This window comes from Mirounga leonina, unplaced genomic scaffold, assembly GCF_011800145.1.
Source record: "Mirounga leonina isolate KUSES-001 unplaced genomic scaffold, KU_Mleo_1.0 Mir_165, whole genome shotgun sequence".
In the NCBI taxonomy this organism is placed as follows: Eukaryota; Metazoa; Chordata; class Mammalia; order Carnivora; family Phocidae; genus Mirounga; species Mirounga leonina.
This window is the reverse complement of record NW_023270415.1, coordinates 38,818,494-38,832,452: the sequence shown is the minus strand read 5'-3', so window position 1 is coordinate 38,832,452 and position 13,959 is coordinate 38,818,494. Positions and strand designations below refer to the sequence as shown.

Here is a 13,959-nt window from a genome sequence, read left to right as displayed (position 1 = left end):
TTAAAAATCATAAGAAATCAAAGACCTACATACAAGTAAATTTGAAAGACTAGATAGAAAGGACAATATTCTAGGGAAATACAGATTACCAAATTTGACCATACCGGAGACAGAGTGCTGCACATGACAACTTTATAGAAGAAATAGAAAACGTTATCAAGAAATTACCACCAGGTGTGCCTAGGTGGTTCAGTCGGTTAAGCATCTGCCTTTGGCTCAGGTCATGATCTTCAGGGTCATGGAACTGAGCCCATCCAGCCTGCATCTGGCTCCACGCTCAGTGGAGAGTCTGCTTCTCCTTCTCCCCATGCCCTTCCCCTGACTCGTGCTCTCTCTGTCTCTCTCAAATAAATAAATAAAATCTAAAAAAAAAATTAATAAACGGAATCCAAAACCACATTAAGAATAAAACACACCATGATCAAGTGGGAGTCATTTGAGCGATTTAAGGTTGGTTCAATGTTAGGAAATCCATTAATATAACATACAATAGATTTCAGAGGAAAAAAAAATCACAGGATTATCTCTATAGATGCTGAAAAAGCTTGCATCAATATTCAACACTTTTTCTAATTTCTATTAAATACACAAAAATGTAAAACAATAAATAATTTTTTAACATGGTAAATTTATATACTCTATTCTCAAGACTAGCATCTTAATGGAGATGCTAATGGCATTTTAAGCAAGTTCAAGAAAAGGCAAAAAAAAAAAAAAAACCTACTGTTTCCACTATTATTTACCATTATAGCAGAGGTACCATCTAATGCAACTGAACAAGAGAAATCATGAGTTATATTAATTTGTAAAAAAGTAAAAGTACCTCTAGAAAATACTTAAAAAAATCAATGAATAATAAAACTCATTCAAATAGTAAAAAAACAAAAAACAATTCAGTAAGGTATCAGGATATATAATGAACAGACCCAAGCACCCATATGTACATGTATACAATACTGGAGCTTGCTTATTCACTTTTCTTATCCAAAAATAATACTATTTTTTCTTGATAATGACTTGTTCAGTTACCCTTCTCCCTACTAGACTATATCTTCTATGAAAAGTGACCTGAGCCTATTCTCTCATTCCAGTTTTCCCTATGTCTAGCAGATAGCTGGCCAGAGTAGAGTTCCAAAAAGTTATTAAGTGCCTGGCACTGATGTTTAATGTTTCTAACAACTATCAAATTCTTTATCACTAGCAGAATCCCAATTTGTTCACTTTTCTTTTTGTGAGGTATTCAAAGAAGGAGTTCCTTTCTATATCCCAGAGAAAAATTTTAATTAGTCTAAGACAATTATGGTGATATTATCCCCACCCCACTAGCAATTCATTTAAGAATGGGCATGTGATATTTCCAAGCAGGAGAAATCCACCAGGGACTTTCTAGGGTCAGTTTTTATTCCTGACAAAGAGATGCACAAGGAGAGACATTTTTCTGAGTCTTGATGTGATTGTGTGAGGACATGGTGCCTGACATGATGGCAGCATTTTGAAACCATGCAGTCATGGACTGAGGGGTCACCCAGGAAGAAAAGTAACTGGCCAAGGATGGCATAGCAGGAAGCTATAAAAAATATAGGCTATTGATGGAATTATAGTTACTGAATTAACCAACCAGGAACTCTGCTACTACCAGAATTCTTGTCATATGAAACACTAAACTCTATCTTTTAAGCCACTTTTGTGTACAAATTATATTTTCTGCAGCTGACAGCATCTTAACAGATATATTTGTTAAATAAAGAAATGAGTGGGAAAAAAATCTATAGCTTTTACAGACAGAAACAATAACAAGCTGAAGGACATAATGGTAAAGAAAGCTCCATGTATAATAGCAACAAAGATGACGACATACTTAGGAATAAATGTGCAAAACATATGAGGAAACCCTCCTGAAAGACTTGAAAGTCTAACAAAAGTAGACTTGAACAAAACTAAAGGCATCTGTTCTTGGATAAGATAACTCCATGCCATAAAGATGTCAATTAAACACAATCCCAATGAAAATATCAACAACTTTTTTTAAGTGGAGCTAGACAAGTTGATGCTAAAGTTCAGAAGAAAGAACAAACATGCATGAATAGCCAAAAACACACTAAGATGTAAAACCTACAAAGTACACCAGTCCTACCAGATTAAACCACACTAGAAGTCTCCATAATTAAAACAGGGTGCTCCTGCCACTAGAATACATTTCCAGACCAGTAGAATAGAACAGAATAGAATAGAAGAAATCAGATCTAAGCAAATGTGGAAATGCTATAGGTGGCATCATAAATCACAGAAGCAAGGGTGAGCTTTTTAATAAATGTCACTGGCCCAACTGGGCAACCACTTAGAAAAAGAATACAATTAGATTCTTATCTCCCACCACACACAAGAATTAACTCCACACTGACCAGAAAAGTCAATATTAAAAAAAAAATTCATATAGAAAATAACTTAATAAATTTTTTAAAATATGGTGAATTCTTCTATACACTTAGTGTAAGGGAAAGCTTTCTAATATTGACAAAGTCCAGGGGCAATTTAAAGAGTGACTGATAAATCCGACTACATAAATTTTTTCATTTGCATGGTAAAATAAATTGCATGTCTAATTAGACTAAAATACTTGCAGCATATATCACAAATAAAGGGCTAATATCCATAATATATGAAGAACTCTTAAAATTTGGGGGGAAAAGGACCAAAACCCTAATAGAAAAATTAGAAAAATATATGAACACAAAATACAATCTACAAAATGGATACAAAATGGTCTTAAACATATGCAAAGATGTTATAATTTGCCATCACTCATAATTTAAGAAATGCAAATTACCCTTGAATATGATTTCCTACCTATCTGGTTGGATTAAAACGTAAAATCTGACAACACGTTCTGTTGGTGAGGCTGAGGGTGCTCTCATGTATTTCTGTAGGAATGCAAACTGCTACAACCCTTTTGGTAGGTAATTTGAAAATATCAAACAAAAGCACATATTCATTGACCTTTTGATCCAGTAATCCCATTCTAGGAATTCACCCTGAACAGACACCACCACCAATATGAAAATACATATACACATACACAGTAGCATTGTTTACAAATGCAAAAGCTGGAATCAACTTCAATGCCCAAATATAGGAGATGTGTTGAATAAACAATGGCATATCCATACAACCGAGCACAATGCAGCAATAAAAAAGCAGGGATGGCATTTCTAGGAGCTGACATGGAATGATTTCCAGGATATACTACTGTTGAGTGAAGAAAGTCAAACACAAAAGAACGCTAACTTCAAAAAAAAAAATTAAAAAAAAAAAAAAGAATGCTAACTTCCATGTAAGAAAGAAGGGTAAATAAGAAAACACTCATTTTGCGAAAGTATAAACCAGAAATGAACGAGACAGGTTACCTATAGGAGGTGGGTGAGAATAAAGCAGAAAGGACAGGGAGACTGGAGGTGGGCTGGGGAGAATGACAGTTCTCTGATGTACCTTTTTTCAGAGTCTCCTCCTGTTATAATAATTAAGTCAACAAATGTCAGACTCAATTCTTTTAAAATCACAAAATTATTACCTGGCATGATGTCTGCTATTTCTTGATTTTCAGATTCTGAATAGCTCATTTAATTCACCAACTTTCCTATGAATCTACTATGTGTGGAGTGCTAGGCTAAGTGCTATGAAAACTGGAAAACAGATTAAGATACTGTAACCTCAAAAACCTTGTGTTCCAAATAATGTCTTATGTAGAAAACAAACCAAAATATTATGGTTGTACAGAAAGCTGAAAGAAAGGCAAAAAAAGAAGCAATCTCAAAATAAAATCAGAAATTTTATGGTATGAAAAGAGTTCACTATAAGTATACATCTTAATTCTAATTCCTTTATCATTTTATGCCATAGTTTCTTCTAAAAAAGAGAAAGACATACTAGAATCATTAAGACAATGTTAAGGAACATAAGTCCAATAAAGAAGTAGAGAAACAGTTGCATGGGAAAGGAAGTTAGATAAATAAAAGCAACAATCTAGGGGGAAAGGTTATTGATGAACTACCAGAAGAGAAGGCAAAAGAGGAAAAGCACTAAGTCAAAGGGACCTTATTATCTAATAAAAAAGGCAGATCAGCTCATCAATTGAATGGTTTGCCAGACGTTGAAGAACCTGTTGTCTGCCATGACCTCTTGTGACACAAAATGCAATAAATGTCTGTATAAGTAAGCCTCCCATAGTAGGGTTCTCAGTTACTTATAGCTGAGAGCATTTCCAACTGATACACAATTTGTCAACCAGATTGGATGTGACTATTTCAAACACCTTAATATAATTTTATTAACCTAAATAGTTCCATCAGTTGGAATTAAACATAAATAAAACAAGGTAAACAAACACTGTCTGTGTTTGTAGAAGCTGGAAACCCTGGGACTGCCCTCATATTCAGGAGGTTTCAAATCTGAAGGAGGAAAGGAAAAATGACCGAAAAGCTGGCTGCAACAAATCCCACAGACCCTAGGGTTCTGGTTGACAAGGGATAGATGAGTTTGGAGGTCAAATACATTCCAGCCATCTGTTCAAAAATTGGCTAAAACGTAGGTCACATATCCAGGATCGGAGCAAAAGACAAAGGAAAACAGATGTTTGATGAAGTTATAAGACAAAACATGTGACTCTCTGGATCAGATTTTACATGTAATAGAAGTCCATGAAAACCAAATTATTTTTATTATCTTTAATAATATCCTGTTTTACTCTCATGATTCTAGGGAGTTTCATTCTGAGAAATGAGACATTTATTTTTTATGTTGTTAGAATCCTGGCTTTTACTTTTATATTTTATTATCATTTAAATTCTCAATCCAAATATGCTAGATAATAACAAAATACCTGATGATTGTTTTAAACTATGGAAAATGGTTAAAATGAGACAAAGCAGAAGGTTGCTGGGTCTTACTGTGAGTTATATACTTTCTTGGATTTTTAAAAATACTAATATACACTTAAAACTACTTGTTCCATGCTTAAAAGAATATCAGAAAGTCCAAACCTAGTAAAAATCATAAATTCAAAGAGAGATATGAATGGTAGATAATGGGATCAGGAGGAATAGTGATATTATTTTTGCTGTGTTAACACAGAGATTATTATTTTATTTTAAATGAGGAGAAATTGAGGAAAACCTATAGCAAATCTATGGCAACATACCCATTTTTGAATCACCAATTCACATGGTTGATTATTTCTGAGATGGACACAGATGAGAGGTCCATTAGAGCCTCACGGTGGCCAATGGAGGGAGAAGAGCCCACTAAGCTTGCCTGTGCAAGTCTCAGAATACATGGACATCATCCGCGTTTGAAAAAATAAAACGAAGGTTATAGGGTATTCAGGCAACCAGTCTGTGTTTCATGAAAGCACAACCATCGCCGCACACAATACCTATTAGCCTCCTAGTCTGGTAGCTTCCTAGGCAAAGCTGCCCTCACATAATCTATTCTCTAAAGAACTGGGAAGAGTTGAGTTAGGATTGGTCTTACATCCTAAATTCTCCCACCCTTTTTACATCGTTAGAAGGCAATGTAGTTCTAGGAATTTCTGTTTTCCTTCCCTCTAGATCACATCTTTTCTTCTAACCCTCCAATTCCAGACAATCATCAACTATTTTTCTCCCTTGTTGGCCTTTACACCATATTTGACCTTATAAATAATGTCACACTGTAGAACAGAGCCTCTGTCAACCCAGAAAATAGTCACCCAGGAAGTCTGTGCACATATAACTCATTATAACACAGAAGAATAAACCAAAATGGTTATCAGACAAATTCCGTGTCTAAGAGTCAGTACCGTCCTACATTTATTTTCTATACACTTCTGAATTATCTAATTCTGACAACTGATTAGAAACAGCAAATTACATAGCCCGATATTTTGAAGAAGTAGAAAAACTAGAGCAGACCAGGCAACAAAACTGCTGCCTGACGCTGGAAGGGGCAAAGTCTGGTGCAGGTCTGAGTCGAAAGCCCTCACACTGGCAGTCTTCGGCACAAATGAAATACCACTTGTTACTGCTCTGGGGAGTTAACATCATAAACTCTAAAAATTGGGAAGGACCCGAGAAATCTAGTCACGTCCCTTCCCATTGTAGGAGCTTCTCCTACCTTATCCCACAGTGACGATCCGGTCACTGTATGAACACAAGGACTGCCTCATTGCTGTATAAGGAAGCCTTTTCCATTTTGTAAAACATTTTTTACAAAGTTCGTTCTTGAAAAGTAAAAAACCGCTTCTCTGTAACTTTGATTTCTTGATTCTGATTCATTTATTCAACTAGCACTTACAGAGTAACTACTCTGTGTAGTAGACAGTGTTTCCATAAAGATAAAACATATCAGCTCTTCATCCATCTATACAAAGACATGAACACAAATAAAAACAAAGCACCAACTGCCTGCCTGCCTTCCTCCCTCCCTTCCTTCCTCCCATGGCCTCCCTTTCTCCATTCCCAGGTCTCAGTACCACTTACCTGAATCACACCTCCCAAGAAGGAAACAGCTGCAGCTACACCAATCCTTTGCAGCTCGAAGTCCGATAAACCCAGTGTGCTTGTGTTACTCTGTGTGCTGAGGTTCTGGCTGCTCAGAGGGACCAGCCGTTCCACTGCGTTGGCTGATATTAAGGATGTCAAAGCAAAGGTGCCTAAAAGAGGGTGGGGGTGGGAGGAATCTTCTGTTAGTAACGGACTCAACGATAATGGTTGGATTCCACCATTAAAGTTGAATCCATGGTGTAAAACCAAATAGATCTACTGGAAACATTATCAGCACCCTGACTCATCCACCCTTCACTCCACTCCAGGCAAGAAGCAGAAACTTTCCTACATATACACATATTCTTTCAACACACAGCCACACCCAGCTACTTGCTCTTCCCAGGCCATACCTACATTTTCTCACCTCTCTGCAGACGTGCACAGAGAATATCCTCAGGGCAGGGATTCAGATTACAGCTTAGACTCGAATGCAAGTCCTCTATTTATCAATAATGTGACTTAAAGCACATTACCCTGAGTCTGCATTACTTCATCTGTAAGCTGGGGATAATTTAATACCTCCCTTTCAGGGTTTGAGGAAAATATAAAGGAGATGATAATTATGAAAGCCTCAGTAGGCTCAGTGGTTAATTGTGAACTCTTCCACTTCAATATTAGCTCTGTACACTCATTTCAGACTTCTGACTTCTAAAACTATAGATAATAAATTTATCTTGTTTCAAGCCACTAAGCTCCCAGTAACTTGTTACATCAGAAATAGGAAACCAATGCAATCAATAACACAAACTGACCACTGAAGAAATAGACACATACTTAGAGGTGAGATCTTAAGCACACAAAATAAATAGAAATGCCTATACGGATATTTCTAGTTAAAAGTATTTTTTATCGGGCGCCTGGGTGGCTCAGTCATTAAGCGTCTGCCTTCGGCTCAGGTCATGATCCCAGGGTCCTGGGATCGAGTCCCACATCGGGTTCCCTGCTCTGTGGGAAGCCTGCTTCTCCCTCTCCCACTCCCCCTGCTTGTGTTCCTGCTCTCACTATGTCTCTCTCTGTCAAAAAAATAAATAAAATCTTTAAAAAAAAAAAAAAGTATTTTTTATCATTATTACCTTAATATTTAAGATTAGGGTATCATTTTTATAATAATAATAACTAACTTACTAAATCTTATATAGCAAGTACTAAATTAGACACTATACATCAACTATCTCATCTAATTTTCATTACAATCATATGAATTTTTTTTTTCACTATACAGAAAGCAGCAAATAGGCCTTTATAATGTTGTCCAAGATCATGCAGATAGCAAACAACAAATAAGACATACACCCAGAACCATTTAACTCTACAACCCAGGTTTTTAACCAGCTTGCTCTATTATCAGACTACTTGTGATAGTTCAGATTTTCTTTAGTAATGCATAAGTAGGCAAGGTAAGAGTATACTAATTAAAGGGCATTATGGATTCCAGCTTGGAAGAAACCTGAAAGATCATTTAGTCCAAGTATCAATTACATAAAAAAATGTTTTTCAGTGTTTGAGTAACTAAATTCAATAGTTTTTTCTTTCCCTCAAAGAGCTTACCTTCTCTCATTACACTGTAAATTCAGAATATATGCCCTTCTCTTACAACCTTTTTACAACTTAAAAATGCAAAGAATCTTTAAAATAACCTTGATTACATATTAATATAGCAATAAGTCACAGTACATATTTAATAACTGAGGCACAGAGAGTTAAATGTCCTGCTCTAATATTTGCTGAGGTTTTCAGAAGTAAAGTTAGAATTGCTTTGGAAATGTAATCAGTAACTAATGCGCACTTCTTTTTTTTTTTTTTAAGATTTATTTATTTTAGGAAAAGCGAGAGCACATGCACACAAGCGTGGAGGGGAGGCGCTGAGGGAGAGGGAGAGAGTGTCTTAAGCAGTCACTGCGCTCAGTGTGGAGCCCAATGTGGGGCTTGATCTCATGACCTTGAGATCACAACCTGAACTGAAACCAAGAGTCAGAAGCTTAACCAACTGTGCCACTCAGGTGCCCCTCTAATGAGCACTTCTGAGTCCCTTTCATTAGTAACATGAGAAGCATAAACATAGACAGAAATTATTACCTGTGGCAACATGACGTCCCATTCCAAATATGGCATAAATGATGGCAGGAAACAGAGACCCATATAAACCGAACACTGGGTGCACAGATGAGAGAATCGCGAAGGCCAACCCTGTCAAGTAGACCCAGGTAATTAGGACCATCTTATAACTCCAAGATACAGTCCACTACAAAATAGAATGGGTATCGATTTTTTTTAATGACAAAAGGAACTATGACTTAATTATTCTAATTAATTATTGCTCAGTGAGATTCTAGCATTACTATCCTAAGTAACAGGAAATTCCTTCATATAGTTCATATTTAAATTTCAATTCTATTATGCACAAACAATGAATCATGGAACCCTACATCTAAAACTAATGATATAATGTATGGGGATTAACATAAGAATAAAAAAAAAGAAAAGAAACAGAAGGCCTTGGCGGGGCCCATGCTGGTGAGGCCCTGAGGGTTACACCTCATTGGCTTCCTGGTAAATCTCCTCTTCCTGAGCTTGAGCTTACCCTGGAGCCCTCCACATGTCTGTCGTTGAGCAAGACAAGCTGATCTGTCCCGTGCTGGTTCATTCTGACTGACAGACTGATTCCTCAGCAATTTAAAACATTATTAACACATCTACTGTCTAGTTTTGGTTTTGGTCACTTTTAAGAAATATTCAATTTCAAGATTCCTTCTGACTGTTTTCCTGACTTTTCCCTCAGAATCACCCAAGTTCTTGGATATCAGAAAAGAGACTTTGGTCCTACTAGCCTCCAGTTGAAGTGCTTTATTCCCTCTTCATTGTTAGCCTTCAACCTGTCCTTGCTCTGTCTGCTGGATGTGTAGCTGGGCATCATGTAGGTGACTTTTATCAGCGGCCACCATGCTTGTTACTGTCTCTGGTTGCAAAATCCCTACATTCTGGTCTCCCCAGCCATTGCTAGCCCTCTCCCAGTCCATGAGCCTGCTTAGTTTTCTTTGTTTTCTTTTCTTGGGGTCTCAGTAGCTCCAAGGGACTTTTTTTGGTATTACACAGAAACATGCAGCCCCTTATGTTGCTGCCTCAGGCCCACCAGGCTAAGAAACTCCATTAGCCATTGCCATGGGCACCATATTGGAGGTGGAACCGTGCCTTCTCAGGAAGTCTCTCCGTCTTCACTGGCAGCACATGCCCAAAGAAATCAGGCCCTTGTTTGCTGTGCTTGAATTCTAAGGAGGAAGCCAGCACATTCAGTTCGGAACCATGGCCCTCCTCCTTCTCTCCTGACTCTTGAATTTTTCCTTGAGCATCAGGGTTTTTCCCAATATGGCAGGATTCTAATATCTCATTCCTCAAATTTTTTTATTTATTAATGTAATAAAATTAATACAATGATTAATAATAAAAAAATAAATAAATAAATTTCAATCCCAAAAACCATTACTTTGGGACCGCTACCTTTCCTCTTGATTACATTAATGTCTACAAGAAAACGTTGGTTCAGAGAGTCTTCCTGGTAAAAGTGATAACATCATAAGCAAAATATCTCCACACACACTTTGAGAAGCATTTCTACATTTTCTGGGTATCATTTTATTGGCACAGTAGCATCTGTGGGAATACTGAGTGTTTCCAGGTAAGAAAAAATGTGACCCACATTTCAGAAGATCACCCAGATCTACTAAACCAATGATGGGGGCAAAGGAAAATTGCATGCAGCATTTTTAACAAAAGCATCTTGGATGAATTATATGCACACTAAGTTTTGATAAATGTGATAAATATCAACAGGATAGGAGTTGCCCTATTTGGCTACATTTTTATTCTATCTGCAGCAGAAAATGTATAGACAGAGCTAGAAGCAGTGAGATCCTCACCTCTTGCCTAGTGAATAGCTACCTATTTATGTTTTATTAACTCCTTTCTTTCTCTCCCTCCCTCTCTCTCTCTTTTCCTCTCACTCTTTCCCTCTTCCCCTCTCTCCCTCCCTCTGGCTTCCCTCCCTCTCTCTCTTTCTCCCTGTCTCTCTTTAATCCCCCACAAAATCTATGTATAGCAAAATCCACTCAAAAACAGAATTTCTTCAGATCTCCTACCCTTACCAAATTAAAATAGGAATAATCCATGTAACATGTTTAACCCAAATCTTTAAGAGAGCTCTAAACCTAAAAATGTAAAATATTACTTCAGTAGATTCTACAAAAACAACCTCAAAGACCAGAAATCCTGTAGACACTTCCTTCATCTCATCCGACACTGATACTGAGCTTTCCCTTTGAGCAACAGCGCCTTTCACTCTCAGCCAGAATCTGCTTCTTTGCTAAGATGACAATGAACAATGGCCAACATAAAAGAGGAATGGATGAACGCAGATAAACGGTGCTTTAAAATGTCAAATACTCTTTCCACAAATAAGAACCATAAAACCCAAGCCATCCTCCCACACACACCTCCAAAAAGCACAGAGGGCTGGATGAAGTTTTCTTATTTTGATTCTTTTATTATTCTGGGTCACAAAATAAGCCACATACATATTTTCATACACACACACTCACCCAGCTAAAATATGGTAAATACTCCAAAAATGATGAATATATTGACTAGTTCAAGTCACTTACAAATTACCAGAATTATCTATACTCTTCTCCATATTTATGAAACAGGATATTTGATAAATTAAGAGCAGGATTACAACTCTCTAATTCTATTATTTGGGGAGGAAATACTGCAAATGCTAATAAATATTTGTATTACATAATCTAACTTGGATTAGAAGAGAAGCAAGACAACAAAAAGAAGGATCAAGAAATAAAAACAAAATAAGTATCAGGCCAAGGGGTGCCAAAAGGGGATAGGAAGGAAACGCAGAGCAAAGGGGAAAGGGAGAGAGAGAGAGGAGAAAAAAGAGAGAGAGAGACAAAGAAAGAGAGATTGGAGGAAGCCCAAACCTTAAGGTCTTTAGATAATTTTTAAAGATCAAAAATCATAAATTGGTAATGCAAGTCTGATATAACCGCAAAAGAATGGTCACTTTCTGAAGGCTTTGAAAGATGCAGTTTTTAAGAAAACATGTTTTGTAGGTGTAGTAATGGCTATTATAGAACAGAAACAGAACAGACTCCTTATTCCAGCATCAATATCATCAGTAGCTTCAGGGCTTGTGAACATCCCCAGACTTTGGAGAGGCCCTGAGCATGAAGTCAAACATTTCCCACCATTCCCCTTGCCCCTAAACCCCAGGCCGGCTGCAGGGCAAATGACTTCCCGAAACACAGTGCCTGACCCCTGAGGGAGAAGGAGCACCCAGGCGGGTAGATCGCTCTTGAGTCTCTGCCTCTGCTCCTACGATAATCTCTTGGTTGAAATGGCTAGAAAGCCACACAGTCACTACCGGTGAAAAAGAGAACTGTTTATCACAGAGAAGACGATATTCAGTACTTTAAGATACAGATTTTTATTTCCGTGTCAGCCGTTTTTTCTGGATTTACATGATAGCAATTGTTCAGAAATATAAAAGAAACCTGGAATTGCAAAAGATCATGTCTAGAAATTAAGTAATGTGTTAGAAGTTGGGGATCTGGTGCTGGAGTTACACGTGGAGAGCCACTCTGTTGAGACTCCATGTTCTGTTGGCCTATTCTAAGGTTTATTCTAAGTTCTGCAGCTATTTATTCTAAGGTCAGGCAGCTAGGACTCAGAAGCACTGGTTTTACTCCCCTTTGAACCATGATCAGTCTTTTAAGACTTTGTGAATTGAGTTTCCATACGAAGTAATACAACTGAATTGTCTCATTAATCTCTCCAATTTCTAATACACAAGAAAGAAAATATTTACAAAAATATCAAGAAGGCTGAACCCAGGCTGACCGGCTCATGCAAAGACCCTGGCCTCTGCGTCCAGCCCGCAGCTAACTGAAGCTGGTGCTTGATCACTCAGCACTCTATGCAAATTAGAAAAAGGTGCCCCCTGCTGGATGATCAACCCCACCTTATTTGTGACCTATGACTGAGGAACTGCCCATCAGAAAAGCACGGGTAGCTTTCCCTAATCTTCTGCAAAAATGGGCAGCTTTTAGTTTGGTCAATCTCGAAAATATTCATTTCTCAAAATCATGTTAAAGCACTGTATTCAATTTGTTTTAAGTTGCCAAGCAGAAAACAAACATTACCTTTCAGTTCTAAATGCTGGGCCCACAGATGAATTGTTGCATTTGGATATGATGAAGGAAGAACTCTAGGATTTGAGATAGAAGCTAATAATCTATTCAACCAGGGGACAGGTGGTGTTTGTCACCTGCCCCTTTGCCCCCTGGTTTTATTTTAAAACCAAAGCTGAGATTCTTTTTTTTTTTTTTTAAGATTTTATTTATTTATTTGAGAGAGAGACAATGAGAGAGAGCACACGAGAGGGGGGAGGGTCAGAGGGAGAAGCAGACTCCCCGCCAAGCAGGGAGCCGGATGTGGGACTCTATCCTGGGACTCCAGGATCATGACCTGAGCTGAAGGCAGTCGCTTAACCAACTGAGCCACCCAGGTGCCCCCAAAGCTGAGATTCTTATCCTAATAAGTCATACCACTTAATAAATTAGAGCATTATCCAAATGACACCCCCTCAGTAAAAATACTTCAAAGGAGTAAAAGCCAATAACAAAAGCTTAATTATTTCTGATAAATGCCTAGCGGCGGGCAGTGGAGGTGGCAGAGTGATGTCATGAATATTGAGGATCAGAAGTATTTTTGTGTGCATTTCAGAACTTATTCTGAGCCCAGAATTGCTAAAGATAGAAGCACTTAAAGTTCTCATTCCAAAGAGTAAGGACTAAGCACCAATAATCCCAAGAGAGTAATAGAAAGTGTTCAGAGAAAGCACTAACAATAAGACTCAAAGAAAGGAGATGAAAGATCCAATCCTGTGCTGCATTCCTTAATCACCGACTTAAGGTTCTCATGACTCGCCTTTTTTAATGAAAATGAAAGGGCAGCTTGTACGGACAAAGGAAATGGAAGGCAAGGTGATCCTGAGGTACTTTTCCAGGTTAACAGTTAAAAAGGAGAAAATGCTACCTAATGAAATAAGGTGTTAGGCGGTTCTGCTCTCCCCACCTCCCTCCCTCGCTGTCTCTCTCTCCCTCCTCCTCTCTCCCCACCACCTTCTCCTCCTTTTCTCTTTCTCCATTTTTATAGCATTTTTTAAAAAAGATTTTATTTATTTATTTTGAAGGGACACAGAGAGAGCACAAGCCAGGTGGAGGGGCAGAAGGAAAGGGAGAAGCAGACTCCCCACTGAGCAGGGAGCCCGACACTGGACTCCATCCCAGGACCCTGAGATCATGACCTGAGCCAA

At 37.9% G+C, this 13,959-nt stretch overlaps 1 protein-coding gene across 1 annotated transcript in view; it reads right to left on the bottom strand.

Annotated features, from left to right (window-relative positions):
• Nucleotides 1-13,959, bottom strand: part of SLC26A7 (solute carrier family 26 member 7) — a 106,362-nt gene that overhangs the window by 70,395 nt on the left and 22,008 nt on the right. Inside the window, exons 2-3 of the mRNA XM_035011506.1 lie at nt 8,655-8,765; nt 6,513-6,685 (exon numbers count right to left, since the gene is read on the bottom strand). Coding sequence (XP_034867397.1) covers nt 6,513-6,685; nt 8,655-8,765 — 284 coding nt within the window. The remainder of the gene's footprint in view (nt 1-6,512; nt 6,686-8,654; nt 8,766-13,959) is intronic.